This window comes from Mytilus trossulus, chromosome 1, assembly GCF_036588685.1.
Source record: "Mytilus trossulus isolate FHL-02 chromosome 1, PNRI_Mtr1.1.1.hap1, whole genome shotgun sequence".
NCBI lineage: Eukaryota > Metazoa > Mollusca > Bivalvia > Mytilida > Mytilidae > Mytilus > Mytilus trossulus.
This window is the reverse complement of record NC_086373.1, coordinates 109,920,102-109,943,292: the sequence shown is the minus strand read 5'-3', so window position 1 is coordinate 109,943,292 and position 23,191 is coordinate 109,920,102. Positions and strand designations below refer to the sequence as shown.

General features: G+C 32.9%; 1 protein-coding gene across 1 annotated transcript in view; it reads right to left on the bottom strand.

Annotated features, from left to right (window-relative positions):
- The window catches only part of LOC134705792 (orexin receptor type 2-like), a 34,769-nt gene extending 22,879 nt beyond the window's left edge, over window positions 1-11,890 (bottom strand). The window contains exon 1 of the mRNA XM_063564512.1: window positions 11,805-11,890. Within this exon, the coding sequence (XP_063420582.1) occupies window positions 11,805-11,831 (27 nt within the window). The 5' untranslated portion in view covers window positions 11,832-11,890. The remainder of the gene's footprint in view (window positions 1-11,804) is intronic.
- Between the last annotated feature and the right edge of the window lie 11,301 nt (window positions 11,891-23,191).

Genomic DNA, 23,191 nt, shown 5'->3' with positions numbered 1-23,191 from the left:
CCGGGATCCCCACCACAAAAAGACACTTAACACAGATCTGAGAGTACTCACAGTTACTAATAGCATACATAACAAAAATCAACAAATACAAATCCTCTAAGACTAAAGTCGTGATCATCTTTTTAAGCACAAAAAAAATAAGGGGCGGAAAATTAAATAAAGTTTTAATTCCTATTACATTTAAGGTAAACTTGTCCTAAATTGAGCAGATATATCCTCATTTTAAAAAGAATAACTTCAAAAGGATTGATTAAATTTACTAATTCATAACGTTCTTATAGCTCCGTTAGTAATTAAATCTTCAATAAAAACAGAATTTGCACAAAAGTTTAATCTGGCATTAATCATTATTTTGAGGCTTGGGTAATTAAAATCACGAACAGATTTATAAAATCAACAGAATATTATATAATAATAAAATGAAGATGTCAGTGATGTTGGCTTTAAAACAAAACTTAGATCGTGTTTCAATACAATCCAGTTCAACTATCATTCACAAGAAAGATGGTACCATAAAGACTCATCCATTTTCAATTTTAATGTTAGATACTATACAAAGAAGATGTGTTTTGATTGCTAATGAAACAACTATCCACAAGAGACCAACATGACACAGAAATTAACACTATAGGTCACCGTACGGCTTTCAACAATAAGAACAGCCCATACCGTAGAGTCAGCTATAAAAGGCCCCGAAATGACATCGTAAAACAATTCAAACGAGAAAACCAATGGCCTTATTTATTTTTAAAAAATTAACGAAAAACAAATATGTAACAGATAAAACAAAACAACTGAGTTACAGGCTCCTGATTCTAGACAGCCACATACATACATAATGTGGCGGGATTACACATGTTAGCGGGATCCCAACCCTCGCCTAACCTGGGACAGTGGTATAGCAGTACAAGATAAGAACGAACTATAAAAAATCAGTACTATTACAAATGTGCATTATTCTTTATCCTGCAAAGCAGATAAACATTTATCACATGGAGTACAATACAAATACAATACAAAGTTTTTTATTGTCAATTATGACGCCCAATAATTTGAGCAGTACAATTAAGTTCAATTTCATACAAGTTATTACGATGTAAGTCCAGACTCAGTAGAATAAATATAACGATCGGGAATAAGCCACAACCGGTAAACCTATAGATCAGACGAGTATTCTTGGGAATAAAAGAGCAAAGACCACTTGAACATTTCCCTCTGCAGGTCAATTCTTGATACTGACATCAACACTTGCGAAGTAAAGAATACCTCATTACCCATCGGGGGGGGGGGGGGGGGGGTTAGCGTTAGAATACAATAAACCAGGCGTTGGTTCATCGGTTAAAAACCTTACTGATTTATGCTAACATATCTCAGTAAATTAATGTTAACTGCAACTTTTTTGAAAATTAGTAAAGGATATATTCAGACAGTCGGTAACTTTATAAATGTCTTTGTTTTCTTTTATTTTTAGAAATAAATATGATCATATGAGCTCATAAAAAAACACCAAGAGTAGATTTAACAAGTCTAGTAGAAATTAAATTATACATTCAGTTAGTTGAATGCATCGTACCTGAATTGACAAGATATTAAAACTCACTCATAGTGATTATTTGAATGTTAAAAGTTACTATATACAAGGAATTCCGAACCAAATCTATGAAATAAAACTGTCTTAAGTACTAGTAATGTATGGTCACGAAGTCACCGACTTGTTGAATTCTTCAAGAAAATATAAAACCTTTTCAGCAGAAACTTGTCAGTTGTATAGATACTTTCTAATTGAGTAACTTGATAAACTGTTTGAAACGAAACTTATTTCGATTCTATTGACACTAAAACAGACAACTTATCACCATCAACTGTTTAAAAGATTGAGAGTTTATAGGATAACATCTTTTATGTGGTGAAATTACAAAAACATTCTACTTTTATTGCTTTCTATAGGATTGATTTCAGTGCAGTTTAGTTTACAAATGGACCAAAGCAGTAGAGTTGGTCAGATAACACATTGGATATCATTCTTCCTATCGGTTTAATGTTTACGTCGAGGATTAAACCACAATCGTTCAATTGATGTAGTGTATGGACATAATAATATATTATACGACACTTGTAATGAAACTAGTGTATGTGTGGCGATTAAATAGTTATCAAAGGTACCAGGAGTGTAAATAATGTATGAAAACTAATAACTACGTGCTATGGGAATTGTAGCAGGTAGATATATGAAGATGTGGTTTGGATGCCAATGAGACAACTCTCAAACAAAGTCACCATTTGTTAACGTGTTCCTTTCTAGGTCAATGTACGGTCTTCAACACGTAGATTTGGCTCATACCGAACAGCAAACTATAAAAGGCCCCCAAAATGACTAGTGTTAAATCATTCAAACGGTAAAACCAACGGTCTCTTCTATATAAAAAACGATTGATTGATTGATGGATTGTTGGTTGCTTAACGTCCAGTGGCAAATATTTCATGCATATTCAGGACGAGAACAAGTTCACAATAAATACAATAGGTAGGTCAGTCACAAGAGAGGCCATCTGGGATGATGGTCGGGGAAATGTAGACTGCCACTGGAAAACGAGGTTATATTGGATAGGGACAGAATTTTGCCTTGCAACAGGCCACCTACGGACCCCTCAAAGAGTTGTTGCAAGGGTTCTCAACGTGCAAAGACTGTGGCACTCTCTTAACACGAGACATTGGATTTAACGTCCCCATTCTGACCGGAAAAGACTGGGGAACTTGATAGATCCCGCACAGCCGAACAGACGCCCTAATTCAGCAAGCGTTTCAATGCCGGTCGGGGGAAGACCAAGAGACCATATTTCAGTTCCCCAGTCACCCTTCGGGGTTATAAAAAACGAGAAACTAGCAAATTTATGAACCACATCAACAAACATCAACTACTAAACATTATATTTCTGACTTATGACAGTTGCAAATAATTGCAACAGGTGTAAACTTTTAAAAAGGTACCAACCTTCACCCTTATCTAAAACAATAGTGTAACATCACAGTATAGAAAGACATACTATACAATATCAATTGAAATGGCTGAACTCAATCAATAAACAAATTACACTCAACGAATAAATATGATCTATGATACAATGCAAAACAAAATCATTTAAAGGAGCGAATTTATAAAGGCAACAGTAGTTTTAGGCTGTGATATGTTCAATTTAAAAAAAACAAAAACATTATATACACAATGAAAATATTGTTATTGTAAGATATACAGTTTTAACGGAATATATTTTACAAAATGAATAATTTTGTTGTTCAGAGAATGAAGAAGTGAACATTTATAGCAATACCAAACACATAGCAAATCTGATATTTTGACAGATATAACCCTGAATAAGTAAACATTGAATAATATAAAAGGCATTGCAAATAGTATCTCCACGTCAAATTAACAAGAAAAATCGATTTGATAGTACTCGCATTTACTGACAAAATTTTATATTTTTCTTGAATGAAAACTTATTTATTTTTACACGACCTTCTATGATCTCTCTCGATCGATTTATGACTTTCGAACATCGGTAACTATTGGTTGCCTTTCGTTAAGAAACAAGGGATTCAATGGGAATTTTTTGGTTTGAATTTTTACCTAAGAGATAGAAACATTATCATCACTAGAAAGCCCTTTCAGTTTGACGTTTTTAAACGTCGCTGCATTTTATACCACTTTCGTACGCCATACAGAGATGTTAGTTTGAGATAATACCACATCTTCCTACATCTATCTTAAGGCAAATATTAGGTATAAACCAAATATAACAAAAACATTTTTTTTACCAATTCAGAAATATTACATTTGTTGTTCATTCGTTTGATGTGTTTTATCATTTGATTTTGCCATTTGATAAGGGACTTTTCGATTGAATTTTCTTCCGAGTTCAGTATTTTTGTGATTTTTTCTTTTTGATACATTACCAAATCATAACGCTATATATTCCCTTTTTCTAAAAATAAAATAAAAATTGTACAACTTTAGGTCCCTGATCATGGTTTATTTGTAATGCATCAATGATTGTAAAAAGTTAACACATTTTCTAAGAACTCGCTGTTAAACGAATAATGATGACTTATGTGACAGAAGAGGAAGATTAATGACAAAAAAGGACTTGATAGCTTTTACAAAATGAAAATTTAAATAATTTTATGGGGTAATTATTGTCATTTACTATTATTTTACAAAATTGAAAATTTAACTGTTTATTGATGTATTAAACTTAGAAAGTCGGCAATATCCTTTTATACTATATAGCTACCTGTTATGCACATATTGTAAACATTTGTACGAAAATCTGAAAGGTTTCAAATAGTTTTCAATACGACCCTCAATTGGAACGAGTTAATCTTATAAAACATTATAACTTATAAAAAACATTTCACCCATATGAAGTATAACATGAACTGACATTGTTTTGTTGCATCATACTAAAGGTCGTTCTAACAACTAATAATCTACAATGTATGTGTAGTTTCAAAACTTTCCTTAAGAACTATTATGAGTGTTTGCGAGATATAATATAAGATTAGTTAAAGTAACGATTTCCTTCATATTCATTGTTTTAAATTATTACTTATAATTCAACTATGTCTTTTAAAACTTCTGTTTAGAGCCATGATTAAGTAAGTATTATCTTGTTAGAAATTCTGCATCATTTTTGTACAGCCTTAAAAGAGAGACGAAAGATACCAACGGGATAGTCAAACTCATAAATCAAACAAACTGACAACGCCATGGCTAAAAATGAAAAAGACGAACAGAAAAACAATAGTTCATATGACACAATATAGAAAACTAAAAAAAAACACAACACGAACCCCATCAAAAACTAGAGGTGATCTCAGGTGCTCCGGAAGGGTAAGCAGATCCTGCTCCACATGTGGCACCCGTCGTGTTGCTTATGTGATACTAAATCCGGTAAATAGTCTAATTCGGTAGGTCACATTCATGAAAGGGAAGGGGATTGTAGTTACGACGTAAGGAACATATCCGATATCATTTGTGAAACGGCTATTCCATAACGGTCAACCAACTTGTGATGGCGTCCATAAAATTTACGAAGGGATGATTTCAACTTCCCCATTTGGAACTCTTGGTTTGATAGCTTTCCTGTGAGCAGTAACCCTCTATCAAGAAAATCATGATAGGAAATGCAAGCACGGAAATATCGTATCAATTGGGAGATGTATACCCTGTATGCAGGTGCTGCTGGAATGTTGCTACTTAGAAATGGAAAGTACCTATGTACAGCTATGATATCGAAAAAAATAAGATCCAAAGACATAAACAAAATAGTTTCTGTCCTTTAATATTACGGACATGAAATATTGATAAGACTTCTCCAATATTGTCTGGTATACGTGTTTCTTCTGATCACAGGTAATTGAACAAGAACAAGTTTTCAATAAATATATACATGATATATGTCTCTTTTTTATATTTTATTTATCTTTAATAATATTCGTATGATCTGCAGATTTTATTTTCGTTGTATATGATACAGTAATAATGAGATAACTTAAGGTACTTGTATGAAAACGACCACACTTAAATCAATTAGACCGTATGTCTGGTATCAAATATGGCGGCCAAATTGAACAGTTGATGCCAATTGTATCATTATGTTTTCAGACTTTGTCTATTCATGTTCTTTCACTTTTAAACTTTGTTAGACCAAATGACAGACTATAGTTGTTGACTTTTCTCGACTTTACAGAAATTAACTTGTCATACCCATGGTAGGAATGTACTTTGAGTGGCGTGTAATGAACCTGAGAGTATTTTCTAGTTAATTGTTTCCTAGTATAAGTAGAGGTATACCACAATCAGCACTAAGGATTTGTCAACATTTTATTGTGTTAAAGCTGTATTCAGCATTAGCTGATTGATTAACACTTGAGTTAAAGCAGATATCTTCCTCGTATCGATTTTGCAATTCGATGTGTTAGAACAAAATACTCGCATTGCTGTTTTTGAATCTGAAGGATTAGTTTTTAAATTTGATATAAATAATTTTAAAAGATTTTCAAATTTCGGAAAAAATCCTGTTATATGACAAGGATGTTTACAATCTTTACAATTTTTAAACTTTGTAATTACGTTTAAATAGTTAAATCATTCTCCGATAAATTCATTCTAGCAGCTATCAAAAATTTGATAAGCTGGATTTAGATTCTAGCTTAGTTAAATCACCTATTGCAATATAAGATATGCATAAAATGGTAGGGGCTTTCAGTTCATTTTTCTAATTCTTTTATTGTCGTAACTGAACGGTAAAAACAAGTGCCTTGGTTCCGATCCAAACTACAGACTGAACCAAGCAGCAAGATTATTGGGGGACAGAGAAAGGGGTTGATTAAACCTGGTTTAAAAGCAAGCTAAACATATCGCTTGTACCGCATGACAGTGATCAGAGGGCAATTTAGACATAACCTTTTCAGTAAATCCATAAACAGAACAAAAGATGATGTGGGTATCCCGATATCCCGATATCATCTTCTCTACTTTCAGTTCAGTACAAACATATAATTACATTTGATTTATACAGGCCAAAGAGAAGGAGACATGAATATCTAAATAGATACAATATATTTCTACATTTGTAAATGCCCGTACCATGTCAGGAATATGACAGTTGTGGTCCCTTCGTTAAATGTGTTTTGTCCTTTGATTAGGTACTTTACGTTTTGAATTTTCTTCGGAGTTTAGTTTTTGTTGTTGTGATTTAAATTTTTATGAAGTATTTGAAGTTTTCAAGGATATAATATTATCAAAACGTTTATCATGCTGAGACAGACAACAATGGATGACATTAACAAGCAGTGCAAGTAACAAGACAATGTTGTTAAATAATTATCATTGCGGTTAGAATCAGATGCGTTCTAACTCCCATCGGAATCAATATTTCAAATAGCGTAGTAATACTTTAATTGTTGAATTGATTTGTTATCTCTTCATGACCTGGAAGTCTTACTTCTTAATGAAGATAATTCAAAGTTTTCATCATTGCAGGCTGAAGGCAATGTGAAATGGACTTTAATCAAACATTCTTTTGACAAGAATCTTGAAACCTAATAGCAAAACTTTGCAATTAAGACTTTTCAAAATTTCCAATGGCTTCGAAGTCATCAAATCACAAGTTTAATCAACTTCTGTCTGAATTCAAAGATAGACGTACTTCAGAAAAACCACTAGATATCTATAAACGTATACTACTGAACGCTGTTGCCAAGCTAGCCTGCACTTTAACAATCTAAGACATAAACTAATAAAACAAAAAGGGTAAAATACACGTGAAATCAACATATAATACTTCGATTACCAACTGAATGTGTGACCACTCAACCATATAGCAATGGACATTGTTTTCACCTGGGAATAATTATATGGTCATCATGACTGGTCATTACATTGATTATTAATAAAGCATGGCAGTAAAACAGTTGTAATTGTTTAAAACATTGAAACATAATCAAATGTGATTATTATATGATATATGAATCTCTATTATCGTTTATCTGATAAGTCGATAAGTTGGCTTCACAAACAAACACGGTAATTCATTCGATGCGATTATCAATTGGCTTCACCTAACTAACACAGTAATTCATTCGATGCGACAAATAATTTGCTTCACACAACAAACACAGCCGTGTCATTATATGTAAGTGTTCGAATGTTACAAAATTTATAATTAAACTGAATTGCTGTAATCTTTTCAGAAATCAAAGGAAAATATCCAATCATGCAATATCAATATCTTCCTGATAAAAATTTAATCATTTTTGGTAGAAAATCATGCATTAATGAAACATTTCATATAAATAATCTTATTACAACAGAAAACATACATGCATGTAAATAATTGTATTTATCCACTTTATGTGTTATAGAATAAAAAAAAACAAGATTGCACACATTGGTTTGCCGGACATTTGTTTTTAAAACAATGCAGTGAAAATGCACATACTTCTTGGTAAATGGATACTTACAGTATTGTTATAACTAGAAAATCAAATAGGGTAAAGTAAAATGAACAAATGCTAATTTCATTGTTAAACATATCTATTTCAGGGAAGTTTTTTCCTTTTTTGTTGCGTCATGGGAAAATGATACATATATAACTTTAAAGAATATATAAAGTCCACATTGGTTACATTAGAAGTGGGACATTTAAAGACGTATCGTATCTGTATCTGATACGTTGACGTATCTTAACGTATATATGGGTTATTACTCAAGTAATTATTTACGTGCTTTATACAATAGTACTAGTACTCGAGAAAAGGGACAAGAGATTGGGGGAAAAGGAAAGGACAATGTTTATTTTTTATCTCTTTCAATTCTGAAATATAAATAATGTTGAATATTTTTTGTAATTTATGTATTAGTTATAGAAATAGGAAGATGTAGTGTGAGTGCCAATGAGACAACTCTTCTTCCAAATAACAATTTAAAAAAGTAATTATAGGTCAATGTACGGCCTTCAACACGGAGCCATGGCTCACACCAAACAACAAACTATAACGGGCCTCAAAATTACCAGCGTAAAACCTTGTTATAAACATACTTGCTTCTCAGTGTATGTCAAAATATGGACTAATTATATTTATTGTGCTAAAAAAGATGGTTCTACTTTATTTCAGTACTTAATAAATATTTATATATTACAGTATAATAATGAAAACATTGCACAGACGACAACAGAAGCTAACATTTACACACATATAAAAGTCAAGTAATTTACGTGTCAATCTATATACTTGTATATGTTTTGAAACTTGTAATCTAAATTAGTAAAACTACCCAGCCGTGAAGTTGAAAATAAAAACAAATAAAGGTAATGTTAACAATATTCATACACTTACTTTATAACTTCTAGTGTGCGCTCGACTTTAGAGACTTAATCTCGGACTTAATGCGAGTTTTGTTTTTGAATAGTTGTTAAGGTTCATGACCCCTTCTGTAGCAATTTTTGTACGAAGTTTTTAAACTTCAATTGTATCAAAACTGCAGATATAACGAATAATAGAGATAGGCCATTTTGTACATACACCAAGGGGAAACTTGATGCAAAGCATCATTATTTACTGGTTCATTTCATTTAAAAGATAAAAAATACTTTTTGGCAAATAAACCAAGATTTTTATAAAAAAATCCACAGCCTTTAATACAGAGATGTTTGTTATAAAATTTTAAACATAGATTACTCACTTGCTTTTCTATGATGTGCTAGTGTTTATTTTTTACAAAACGTTCTAACCAACCTGTAAATTCCAAAGTACCTCCTGCTGAGTCACTATTAAAATTCGAGCATACCCTAAAAGGTGTACTTGAATTGGTCGATATTTTTATTTGTTTTTAACCAATAACTACAATAATAAACTTGTTTCAAGGAAATCAATGCTAGCACTGCATGCAATAATGCTATATCTATCAGTAATCGAATTGCCAAATATGAGAGTACAAGGATAAAGGCTGTGGATTTTCTATAAAATTGCCATATGTTAAATGGGGCACTAGCTACGAGATAAATAAAAAAAGGTTTTTGTTTTTTTCAATCAATAATGAAAGTGAAATAGTGAAATAACAATTCTCTTTTTGCAGCAAAAAATGTTGAATTTTGTCAAATTACGCTAAAACACATTGATAATTAGTTATTCACTTGCAAGTGAATGAGTCGACTTCTGTAAATCCGTATTCATGTGAACTTCAATATATCCCTAGCTAGAGTTAGACAACGCATGCATTGTACGTGTACTGGTTGTTTAAAGAAAAAGAGTGTCAACAATGAAAGTGAAACTACGGTATTTTAGACTTTTGATAGTTTGGATAAATGTTTTACATTGTTATATATCAAATATGAGAATTTGGGTCAAATCGGTGACCATGAATTTGACAGCTAGTGCCCCTTTAAGCATTGAATCAACACAAGGGTACATAATCCTTAATAACTTTTTGTTAACAATAAACATGATAAAGGCTAGCACATTAAGAAGTGTTTAAACTATGTTTTAAACTTTATAATTAAAATCTTTTTATTCAAGTCTGTATATCTTAATGAATTTGCCACAAAGTCCCGATTTTCTAAACGAAGTTTCATTTGTATATATGCACAATATGGGTTTTTTCTATTGTACTATTGCTGTTTTGATTTTATTGCACAATTTCGTAATACACATTGCTACAGAAGCACTCATAAATATTTAATTCACGTCGAAGAAGTGGTGATGGTTTAACCATCGAGTGATAACATATACACGTGTATTCATAAATTGAAAACTATCATGTAATAAAAGGAGTGAAGCAATGGGTATAAATGAAAGAAAGATATCAAACATGGAAAGACATATATTTAAACCTGAAAATAATCTATTAAACAATAACACATAGATATTTTCTCAGATACGTCAACGTATCAGCAACGGATACGATACGTCTTTAAATGTCCCACTTCTATTTAAAAGTATATTAAGTTATGTAACCTGTACCCGTATGGTGACTTGTCATTTATCATATCTTTATTTCAATATTAAAAGATCTCCCCTTTTATATACAAAACCAATATATAAGTGAAGTTGACCCGGAAGGAAGAGATTGTCTTTTGTAAATTCTTATATAATTTGTTTAAATTCCAAATTTCTGAGTTCAACTCGTTTTCTAACACACTGGATAAATTGGCTTCACTGATAACGAACTATTTTTAACATCGTGCCAGCTACCAATGATTGTTCATTTTATATGACAACCATTAACGTGGAACCCTTGAAAGAAAAAGTGACAGTACTTAACAAGTCTTTAAAGTTCTAATTCAAAATGTGCCAAAATGCGTATTATATACACGTGGTAAAAAGATAAATCACTTTTTTAAAAAGAGTTGTAAATTTTTTATGCGTTTCCTAATATATCTGTAACAGTAGAACCAATTAAGATTTCAAACTGTATGTGTAACAGTAGAACCGATATAACTTTCCCCTCTGTGTATTTAAGCAAAACGAAAGCATTCTAAATATATTCTTACAAAGTTCAATATCATAACAGAATTGTGTAACAGTTGAACCAATTCGGCTTAATTAAATAAGTGTGAAAACAGTTGAACCAATTTAAACTTTTCATAATATACGAATCACTGTCGAACTTATTCAGCAAAATATCATGGTCATAAAAGTAAAAAAATCAGCAAGGTAAACGAATTGTCTGGAGTCATATGTAAGAAAAGACTCGCTTGGGATTAAATTCAAATGTGTTTTGTGAACCTAATACTAGTATAATTCTTTATACACTTTATAAGGATTTGTATAATATGCAAATATTTGCTCCTCCTAACGATCGTTTCTATTCCTATAATAAGATTTGTACAAGTTATCATTGTTGTAAAAATATAGTCCATTACTAAAGAAATATATACAAATGTATAGATAAAAATCATTTCCGTAATAAAGACAGGTTGTGAATAGAAATTTATTTACTCTTTTGTGTTGACATCTGTTGTAAAAATAACTGTAGACTTAAATATACACATTAAGAACGAAAAGCAGATATTTTTAAATTGAAACGGTAGTAGTAAAATAATATTTGTTAAGTTATAAGTGTTTCCCTAATGCTGTGTTCCTCTTTTTTCTTGCACAGATAGAGATTACTTGTTTTAACACATCAACTACTTACCCTTACCGGTTAATATGTAAAGAGAGAGAGAGAGAGAGAGAGAGAGAGAGAGAGAGAGAGAGAGAGCGAGAGAGAGAGAGAGAGAGAGAGAGATGACAAGTCTTACCTGTAAATATGTAATGATCTTACACATAGTCTCTCCAAGGAACCATGTCTGGGCAATATCATGTATAACGGTTGGTGGCAAGCATACAAGTAAAGAGAGAGAGAGAGAGAGAGAGAGACGATAAGTCTTACCTGTAAATATGTAATTATCTTACACATAGTCTCTCCAAGGAACCATGTCTGGGCAATATCATGTATAACGGTTGGTGGCAAGCATACAAGTAGTACCAAGAAATCGGCTATGGACAAATTAACCAAGAAAAAGTTTGTCGTATTCCGTAAGTGAACATTACTCCATACAGCGTAAAATACCAAAATGTTACCAATTAAACCAAATATAAAAACTGTACTAAATAAGGCAATATAAATCCATTCATAAAAATTCGGAAAAATATATTTCAGAAGAATTGTGTATGCCTGTTCCGTTTTATTATGTCTGTCCAAACATAGAAGATCAAAGTGATGACATTCCGTGGTATCATTCGTGGCGTTCATTCTGAATTATGTTACGTATTGATTAACTTCCTTCTTTAAATACCCCCACACTTATCATATATATCAATCAACCAAACATATTTCACAGGAATTTAATTAACAAATTACATCTGTTTCGAATAATTATAAAACATGCATGTTCATCATCTGAGTTAATAAGATGTTTTTGTAAATTACAGTAAAATGTAAACAGCCGAGTCTCTTCACAGAACCCTACGATTATTGATACTTCACTTAAAGAAGTATTCAAACTTTCACGCATATTGACTTATTAATACAAGGAGTCGAGATTATGCAAATCGAGGATGCCTCTGACATTAGATATGAAATATGCTCAATTGATACTCTGTAAAATAAATTACTTTAGAAACACAACACCGTTTAATTGCTATAAAAGCATGAATACTAACCCAATATGATGAAATGTTCTAGTTTCAAATTTGAAATCAAACGAGCCATGCATTACTTAATGAGATTATTCTTACAAAAAATAATATCTTAAACGTATCATAAGATTGATTTTCTTCTGTGCATGTTTCTATTAAATTTCTATAATTGCATATGTCAATGTTCAATTACATTTAAGACCAAGTAATACGTTTTATTTACGTGTAATTTTTTTATTAAATGTATGTATTTAGTATTTGCTGAACTACAAATGAATAACGAATTATATTTATATTACAAATAGTAAAACAAAAATATGCTATTGCACTGATTAGAATAGATTTAAACTCATCTCACTGACAAACATGATACACATGTCTGATGACGTAGACAGTCATTATTCTCACAGAAAACCATATCAAGTCAGTACTGCTGCTAGTAGATAGTTTTCCCCAATTGTAAGACTTATAGTAGGTAGTTATCCCCAATTGTACGACTTATAGTATGTAGTTATCCCCAATTGTACGACTTATAGTAGGTAGTTATCCTCAATTGTACGACTTATAGTAGATAGTTATCCCCAGTTGTACGACTTATAGTAGATAGTTATCCCCAATTGTACGACTTATAGTAGGTAGTTATCCCCAATTGTACGACTTATAGTAGGTAGTTATCCCCAATTTTACGACTTAAAGTAGGTAGTTATCCCCAATTGTACGACTTAAAGTAGGTAGTTATCCCCAATTGTACGACTTATAGTAGGTAGTTATCCCCAATTGTACGACTTATAGTAGGTAGTTATCCCCAATTGTACGACTTATAGTAGGTAGTTATCCCCAATTGTACGACTTATAGTAGGTAGTTATCCCCAATTGTATGACTTATAGTAGGTAGTTATCCCCAATTGTACGACTTATAGTAGGTAGTTATCCCCAATTGCACCACTAGTACTGCTAATAGGCATTCATCCCCCAGTCAGTAACATTGCTAGTAGATAATTATCCCCGAGCCAGTACAGCTGCTAGTCGATAAATATCCCAGAGTCAGTACCACTGCTAGTAGACATGCAATACCTTAGTCGGAACAGCTGATAATTATCTCCGAGTCAGAAACACTGCTAGTGGAAAATTATCAAAGTGTCAGTACAACTGCTATTGGTTAATCTACCCCTGAGTCAGTACCGCTCTTAGTAGATTATAATCCTCGAGTCAGTACCACTGCTGGTAGATAATAACCCTAAGCCAGTACCCCTGTTAGTAGATAATTATCCATGAGCCACAACCGTGGTTAGAAGATGATTAGCACCGAGTCAGTACCGCTGTTAGAAGATAAATATCTCCGAGTCAGTATCGCTGCTAGTGGATAATTATCCCTGAGTCAGTACCGCTGCTTTTAGATAATTATCCCCGAGTCAGAATCGCTGTTAGTAGATAATTATCCCCGGGGCAGTACCGTTGTTAGCAGATAATTATCTCTCAGTCAGTACCACTTCTTGTAAATAATTATCCCTGAATCAGTGCCTCTAGTAGGAGACATTCAATACCTGCATCGGAACTGCTGCTTATATGCAAACAATCCAAGAACCAGTGCTGCTGATGATTAAAAAGTAACAAATAAGTCTGTACCGCTGCTGTTGGACAATAAATGCCCAATTTTTAAAATACCACTGCTGATATAAATCACCCCATAGTGAGTACCGTTTATAGTGTACAACCAAACACCGAGTGACAAATGCTACTTGTGGACAATTTATGTGTGAGTAAATACTGCTAATGGTAGACAATCAATTCAAGAACCAGTACTGCTGCTTTTAAACGATCAATATCCGATACAGTACAGCAATGGATGGACAATCAAAACCAGAAGAATTACTGTTACTGGTGGTAATCAGTCTCCGAGTCGGTGCCGAAACTAATAGACAATAAAAAAAAGCCAGTACTGTTGCTGGTGAATGATCAATCTCTGAGTCAGTAAAGCAACAGATGAACAAGCCAAACCCGAGTCATTATGGTTGATGATGAATGATCAAACCATGAGTAATTACTGCAGCTTGTGAACGATCAATCCGTGGGTCAATACCCCAACTAATGGACAATAAAACCATGAGTCAATACTGCGCTCCTGGTAGGTATCATTACTCTATAAGTTATATGGTTCGCTACTGACCCCCTAAAATCCATAGGGGTGAGACCGCAGATTGAATCCCCTATATATTTTCTCCACCCTCTATGAATCTGTTTAACAAATTTATCGCACGCTGGACTATTTCTGTTGCGTTTTGTTGAAAAATAAACTATAAAACAGAACAACATAAAGAGATGACGTCACCACAAACGCGTCTTGAACCCCCTATGAAATTTACAAACCCCCTACGGTCTCATAGGAGTCACCACGTGACGGCGTTAAACCAATCACAACGTGATAATTTATCCGCAGTGCGATAAGATTCATTATCACTGCAGATGAACAACCAATCCACGAGTCAGTCACAAATTGACAATTGAAACCCGAATCAGTACCACTGCTTGTAAAATATTAATACCTGAGTCTGTACCGTTGATAATGAATGATCAAACCATGAATCTGTTTTGCAACTGATAAACAAACAAAACCCGAGTCAGTACCACTGCTAATGAATAATCAGTCCAAGTGGCAATACTGCACTGCTGGTGGAAATGAGTACCTGTGTCAGTACTGCAAAAGAGGGGCGAAAGATACCAGAGGGCTAGTCAAACACATAAATCGAAAATAGACTGACAACGCCTGGCTAAAAATGAAAGAAGACAAACAAACAAACAATAGAACACATGACACAACATAGAAAACTAACGAATAAGCAACACGAACACCACAAAACACGTGAAGTGATCTCAGGATTTCCAGAAGGGAAAGCAGATTCTGCTTCATATGTGGCATCCGATGTGCAAACAAGTCCGGAAGCAGTACCACTCCTGGAGAACGCACAATTAATAGTCAATACTGATCTTCTGATCGATAGCAATACCCGAATCAGAATTACAACTGGTGTACAATGAAATCCCGAGGCTGTACCGCTCCTGGAAAACGCCCAATCTTAGAGTCAATATTGATTTTTTTTATGGAAAGCAATCCCCAAGTCAGAATTACAACTGGTGTAAAATTAATTCCTGAATCAGTACCTTAAAATTAGCTGCTGCCAATGTATATTAGACAAAATTTAATCTTGAAACAGATTGATCGTAAGTGTTTTGATTGGTGACCTTCGACTATTGTCAGCTCTATGATTGGGTTGTTGTCGATTTGACACATTCCCTATTTCCTTTCTCAATTTTATGATGTAAAATGGAAGCATATCTTTCAACAATTTCAAACATTAAAAAACACTACATGTGAGGTTATCTACCTCTAAACCAGAATTATTCAAACCATACATGAATGTTTAGGACTAAATTTTAATTTAAAAGTTCTTAATGTGTGAAGATGTCCTTCAAAGGGATTTTGTTTTTTTTACCAAGGGACATTCTTTTGACTACAAACCGACGAATCATTACTCTTACTCCGCGCTCTGGAGTAAACAACTATCAGGTTGGTTTCCTGTACAAATATAAGTAATAAACTCATCATAGATACCAGGATTGAAAATTTATGATCAAGCTATTAGTGTATAGTTCGGTTGAATCACTTTAACGTCAACCATTGAACATATCTCAAATCTATCTTAAAGCTTGGCAGCATGTTTAAATTTCATACGTACAAAACGTGTTTTGAGTAGATTTAGAAAAGATCTCAAGACGCTCAATATCAAAATAAATTGAAGGGAACCCTAGATAGTTTCCTTGTTAGCACAATCATATACATGTAGCTAGTAGTCATAAAAAGAAAGGCAAGAGTTCAGGTTACATGTTTTTACTTTAATATTGTTTGGACATGTTTCATATTTTAACCATTTTTAAATTTATATAATAGTTTCATTGGTGGTCAAATGATTTACAGTGTCGAAATATGAGGTACGTTTCGTGGATTTATTTGTACGATTTATTTAAATGAAAGAAGATGAAACCAGTAAATTGATTTACAAACCTAAAGTGCCACACCTTGTAACTAATAAAATAAATGTTGTAACTTCCTATTAAAAAATATTGGGAGAGGATCCAAAAAGTTACATCATCAACTGAAAATGAATTAAAAGCCATCTAAAGCAAGGAAGCAATTATGGACGCTTCCTACAGCACTACTGTTTTAAGTAGGTAATTATCATGTTCTCCATTCGATCAATCTTTATTTTCATACTGAATATACTTGCTAAATATATATTTTAAACATTATATAAAAACAAATCTTTTTAAAAATCTTCAAATCCTTGTAAATGTACTGATCACAGTGTAATTATCTACTTGTTAATAAAATAGCTTGGTAATGACCTCCTTAAACACTGTAACATGTGCAAACAAAGCCAGAAATAGAAATAAACTATAAGATAAGTGTTTGAAAGTGGTACATCTCGGGATCTATTTGTTATATTCATTCACATCTTTTATAAACAAATGAAGATTTAAAGCTTAGCATTCTGTAAAGACCTATGTATATTGTTGAAAATAAAATAAAAAGAGAAGATATGGTATGATCGACAATGAGACAACTCTCTACATTTTGTAGAAGAGAATTTAACTAATATAATCGACAACAACGAGAAAAGCTGATACTGCAAAGTCAATTATAAAAGGTCCAGAAACAACAAACAAAAGCAAAGCAAACGAGAAAACAAACGGCCTTATTTATGTAAAAAAATTAAGAAAAAAACAAGCATGTAACATTTTATGTTGTAAGTGTAATAACTATGTGCTACATCCGTTTAATATGTAATCAGTATGCACCTTATTTATTATGTTTTTTCGTCATGGACAGAACCAACTATTAAATTCACTCCTTTAATACATACAGTCTACTAAAATATATAATAAAACTGACCTCACTCTAGTATGTATTGGTACTACCGGTAATTTTATTACTACCACTGGGTCGATGCCTCTGCTGGTGGACTCTTAGTCCGCGAGGGTATCACCAGCCCAGGAACCAGTACTTCGGTACTGGCATGAAAATACGGATTTTTTGTGTTATTAAAATTTGCTGTTACAAAATATTATAAATTATTATAAATTAAGGAATGTATCTCACTCATGCAAAGCTATGATTACTTTGACAGATTTGGCTATACTTTTTGAACCTTTTAGATTATAGCGCTTCATCTTTTATATAAGCTTTGGATTTCAAATATTTTGGCCACTTGCATCACTGAAGAGACATGTATTGTCGAAATGCGCATCTGGTACATAAAAATTGGTACCGTTTATTTTATTATCCCTCTCTTATAGGGATAAGATTATAGAATCGGAAAATATAGTCGAGAAAGGCCATTTAAATGCATGCACAAACCAGAGTTCACAAACAGCACTTTCCCTTTCCAAAAGCATACAACTATTTAAAAAAGTGCCATTGTATGCACATCATTTAAATTATTGGTCCGCTACATGTGTGTTATTAGAACTTAAGTTCAATTTGGCAAAAAGTAACGGAGGACAATATCGTAATAGAAATGTTTGATAATTGAGCATCTATTTCGTAGATTTTGTCAGATTATGAATCCGAAAATAAAATTGAGAATGGAAATGGGGAATGTGTCAAAGAGACAACAACCCGACCAAAATAAAAAAAAACACAACAGCAGAAGGTCACCAACAGGTCTTCAATGTAGCGAGAAATTCCCGCACCCGGAGGCGTCCTTCAGCTGGCCCCTAAACAAATATATACTAGTTCAGTGATAATGAACGCCATACTAATTTCCAAATTGTACACAAGAAACTAAAATTTAAAAATGTCTTTGAGAATTTTCTCATTACCTTCAATTGAGCATTTCTGAAGATAGTTTTCCAAGCGAAAGATATTGAGAATTTCTAAACAGATATTTTAAGTGTCTTAATCTACGGATTATTTTTTACCACCTTATCCAATTGGATAAATCCGAACATTTCATTATAAAAATTTTCCACAAAAACCAAAAAATCTTATGATGAGAATGTTATCTTATTTTGTTTGAATTATTCAATCTCATATGGTCAAAATTATAAACTTTTTTATTCGAGTAGTATTAGTATTTATCCTTCATAACATGTAGTTGTGTGGTTATTTGTGTATTTTATTTAACTATTGTAGCACTGTAAAGGGTTAAAAGTTTGCCTTTCAAAAATGTGTCTGTTTTTACTAATATTTAAGTTTTAATTGACACCGCTCCTTTGTCGTCATCAATATTGTAAATTTGTTGACGACAAAAAATTATATAATTCTGATCACAACTCAATTGTATCATGATCATAAAATCAATTTCAATATCACAACTGAATTATCTTTATTTGAATTTAACTTGCTTAAGGAAACAATATTTAAGTTGACCTCCTCTATTAATTCTATGGTGTTTAACATGACAATTTAAATGGTGAATAAAACCTGGATCCGCTTTTATTCTTTAAAATTTTCACTTTAATTTTTACAAATGCTTAACTTCAACGATAATTCATAACGGAAAGTCCATTTACAAATGGCAAAATCAAACGAACAAACACATCAATCGAAAGAAAACAATTGTCATATTCCTGACTTTTATGCATTTCCGTACGTAGAATTTGTTGGAATAAACATGTTTCTTTAGCTAGCTTAAATGTTCACGTGTATGAAAAGCTCGTAAAATTCAATTATACTAGAACACACCCGCGAAATCGCGGGCATATACAGCTTTTGAACTGTTGTAGGATGATTCGTTGTAAAAGATATTATGTATGGAGAATTTCACAAAAGGTATCAAAAGCCTTCTCCCTAAAGTCCGATATTTGTTTCCTTTCTTTTAAATTCAATTATTTTCGTGTTTCTGGCCTCAGACCACAATTATTCTTCTCCTTTGCTACAATGCTTCTTTTGGTAAAAGTCAAATCAAATTAAAAATTTGCATTGTTTCAAACATAAAATAAATGTAACTGCTTATATGTAGACCATTTCTAATCTAATAGAATATGCTTCTAGAACAATCCATCGGTTCTTTTTCTTTTGAGAGCCTTATTAACATGTCAATGGTATGCTATGAATCTTTTATAAATGACTAAGACCGACTAAGGCTAATTTGAGGGGTGGTCGGAGGGGTCCTAATCCCGAAATCCCGGGCTATAAACAATGAAATCCCGAAATGCAGAATTGAAAAGAAATTCATATCCCGAAATCGAAAAAATATATTCCCGGATCCGTAAGGATCAATCCACAAATCCCGACGTCTCGATAAGGTCATGCCTCCCTCTAATCTCTACCTTACTTTCATTTTTGCCAAATCACTTTTTCCTTTTCAACAATATGCCTCTTTCATGGGCATTATGTTTCTAGTCTGTGCATCCGTGCGTCCGTCCGCTCGTCTCTCCCGCTTCACGTTAAAGTTTTTGGTCGAGGTCGAATACAGAGTCTCTATATATTAAAGTATTACAATCGTAGTTTACATGCTGATAAACGCAAAAAATAATTGCCCTCTCTAAGGAGGTTTAATAGTTGTGGTTCTTGCGATCTAAACATGCACCATGATATTAAACGCGTAAATAACTGTCCTCTCTAAAGAGGTATAATTGTGTGATTCTTGCGATCTAAACACCATGATATAGAGAATGCTCTGAATCGCTTTTTTGTTTTTCATTTTTAATATCTATCATACGATTGTTTTAGTGGCGGATCCAGGAATTTTCATAAGAGGGGGCCCTCTGACTAACCTATGAGGGGGACCGCTCCTGCCACGCTTCAGTGATTCCCTATATAAGCAACCAATTTTTTTCCCAAAACAGCCCCCCCCCCCCTAAATCCGCATCTGGGTTGTACTTGTGTCACATGTTTTACTTATTTTAATATATATGCAACTGGTATGACCCCTTAGATAATAAACATTACAAAGAAAACAGTAGACAGAATACAGAGAGTCTCTATATATTAAAGCAGTATAATCGTACTTTACATGTAGATAAACGCGAAAAATAATTGTCCTGTATAAGGAGGTATAGTAGTTGTGGTTCTTGCGATCTAAACACCATGATGTGGAGAACGCTCTAATTGGCTTATTTATTTTTCATTTTTGTAATCTATCATACGATTGGTTGTTTTTGTGCATCGGAAGTCTTATCCATGACTAAAATTTAGTCTGATGACGGAATCATATCCGGACTCCTTTTGGTGTTAGACCACCAATTAAAAATCCCGATCTGTTCAACCAAATTTTGCAATTTTCACAGCTTTCTAAATATTTTATCTTAAGTTTAACTTCATAGAAACCAGGTATATCCTGAATTGTACATGTATCAGCATTCTACATGCCAATTTTCACCCTACCTTTAAAGCCTTCTAACAAATTAACTGACCATCAAACAGAGATACTCAAAAAAACAAACCTGGTTTTCTGAAAATCTAAAATTAGTATACTATGGAGCGCATTAATCCTCAATTTTTAATGCAAACTCATAGACAAGTAAATTTTGGCTCAAAATGATCTCGATATATGTCTCTTTCATCAAAAGTTTCATTTCTGCATATTTGTTGGTTTGTGTAAGTAAACAAGTACATCAAAAGCACTATTTTGTGTCAGAGTAGGGCTACTTTTACATACGTTCTAAATTGGAGGGAGTAATTGGTGGTCTGACACCTTTTTGTCGTTCTTCTCCCAAAATAACTCAATCTGAATAGTCGTAAGAATGGATGACAAATGCGACTATGCATGTTACCTATAGGACACAGAGACATTATGATTGATTTATTTTGGAAGGAAGAGAAGCAGCACCAAAAAGGAGGTCTTCTCGTTTAATAGTATAGATTAACAACAAGAAGGGAGAAAAGCAAACAGACATAATAGTTAAAAGTGTCAAATATTTGGGAACAGCGGGCAACGTTGTGTTTTTATGCCCCACCTACGATAGTAGGGGGCATTACATTTTCTAGTCTATGCGTCCGTTCGTCTGTTTGTCCGTTCGTCTGTTCGTTCATTCGTCCGTCCGTCCGTCCTTCTGTCCCGCTTCAGGTTGAAGTTTTTGGGTCAAGGTAGTTTTTGATGAAGTTGATATGATCTTTCTAATTTTAATGCCAAATGTCACGGTCCACTGAACATGGAAAATGATAGTGCGAGTGGGGCATTCGTGTACTAGGGACACATTCTTATTTCTTAATCACTTAGTGCGAAAAGATAACATAAAATAACCAAAACATTGAATTGTTATATATATAAATTATTATAGGGAAGATCGAATTGTAGTTATAAGTACACATTAAAGTGTCGCACATTTAGGCCAGAAGTCAGCCTTTAAACATAATAATAAGAGAGACCAACATTAACTCATGTACAAATCAGAGTTCAAAAACAGCACCTGCCTCTCTCGGAAAGCATATTATGAATATTATTTGTATTTCAACCGATGGTATGATACTATACACTCTCATTAAAGCTCATTGTATGCGTATTTGTTTAGAAATAACTAGTATTTGAACCGCTCCGTGTGTATTTTTTGGACTATCTTCATCAAGTTGAATAACTGACTGTTTCTGTTTTGGCCCTATCAAAGATTCGATTTAAGCTGTTTTGGCCCGAAACTCGAAAAGTTCAGGACCATAAAGCTGATAGAGAATCTATAACAGGGCAAATACAGACACAACCAGTTAATTACACTGAATGAGTTTAATTCTTTTAATTAGAATAAACCAAGAAACTTAATATTGTGCTTTTATAATTCATTTTCTCTAGCACATATAAAGAAGCTATGAAGAATAAATCAGTGCAACTATTCTTACTCTTGGATCGTCTGTGATCTGATCGCTTCAGTGTGATATATTTCTCAGAAAAAAATGTATTTTTCTAAGTTCATGTGTACTTTTGAATAGTTTCAGAAAGCATTTGAATTTGGCAATACTTCTCAGAGTTTTGTTCGGTAAATATAGTATTTTGCAAGCAGACTTATCTTATTTATAACAAAAATCCATTGATATGCTCGTTGGTACACAGGCAAAGGAGTACGTCCGGTAAGGACCGATTTTGGCCTCAAATTTCAGGTTCATCTGACGAAAGATTTTGACCACTTTTAAAACATTTAAGGGTCTATTTCATCTTAATCAATTAGTATATGTGAAAGATTTTAACTGATTAAGTCATTAAAACCGATCCGATTTAGGCTCAAATATGAAATATCTATCAAATATGCCGGAAAAGTCACTTTTCCGATGGTTTTTGTCAAAAATGAAAGTGGTCGCATCCGTGTTTATCCTCAATCTTTATATATGTTATGTATTATCATAAAATACAACTTACATTTCAATATAAAGGATGCACACGAATGCAGCCACTTTCGTTTTACACGAAAACCGTCTAAAATTTAACTAAAATGCTAGAATTGTGACGATTTCAGTAATTTAGCATGACTTAATGGTACTAATACCCGATATGTGCATTTTATTGTCAATTAGAGCCCA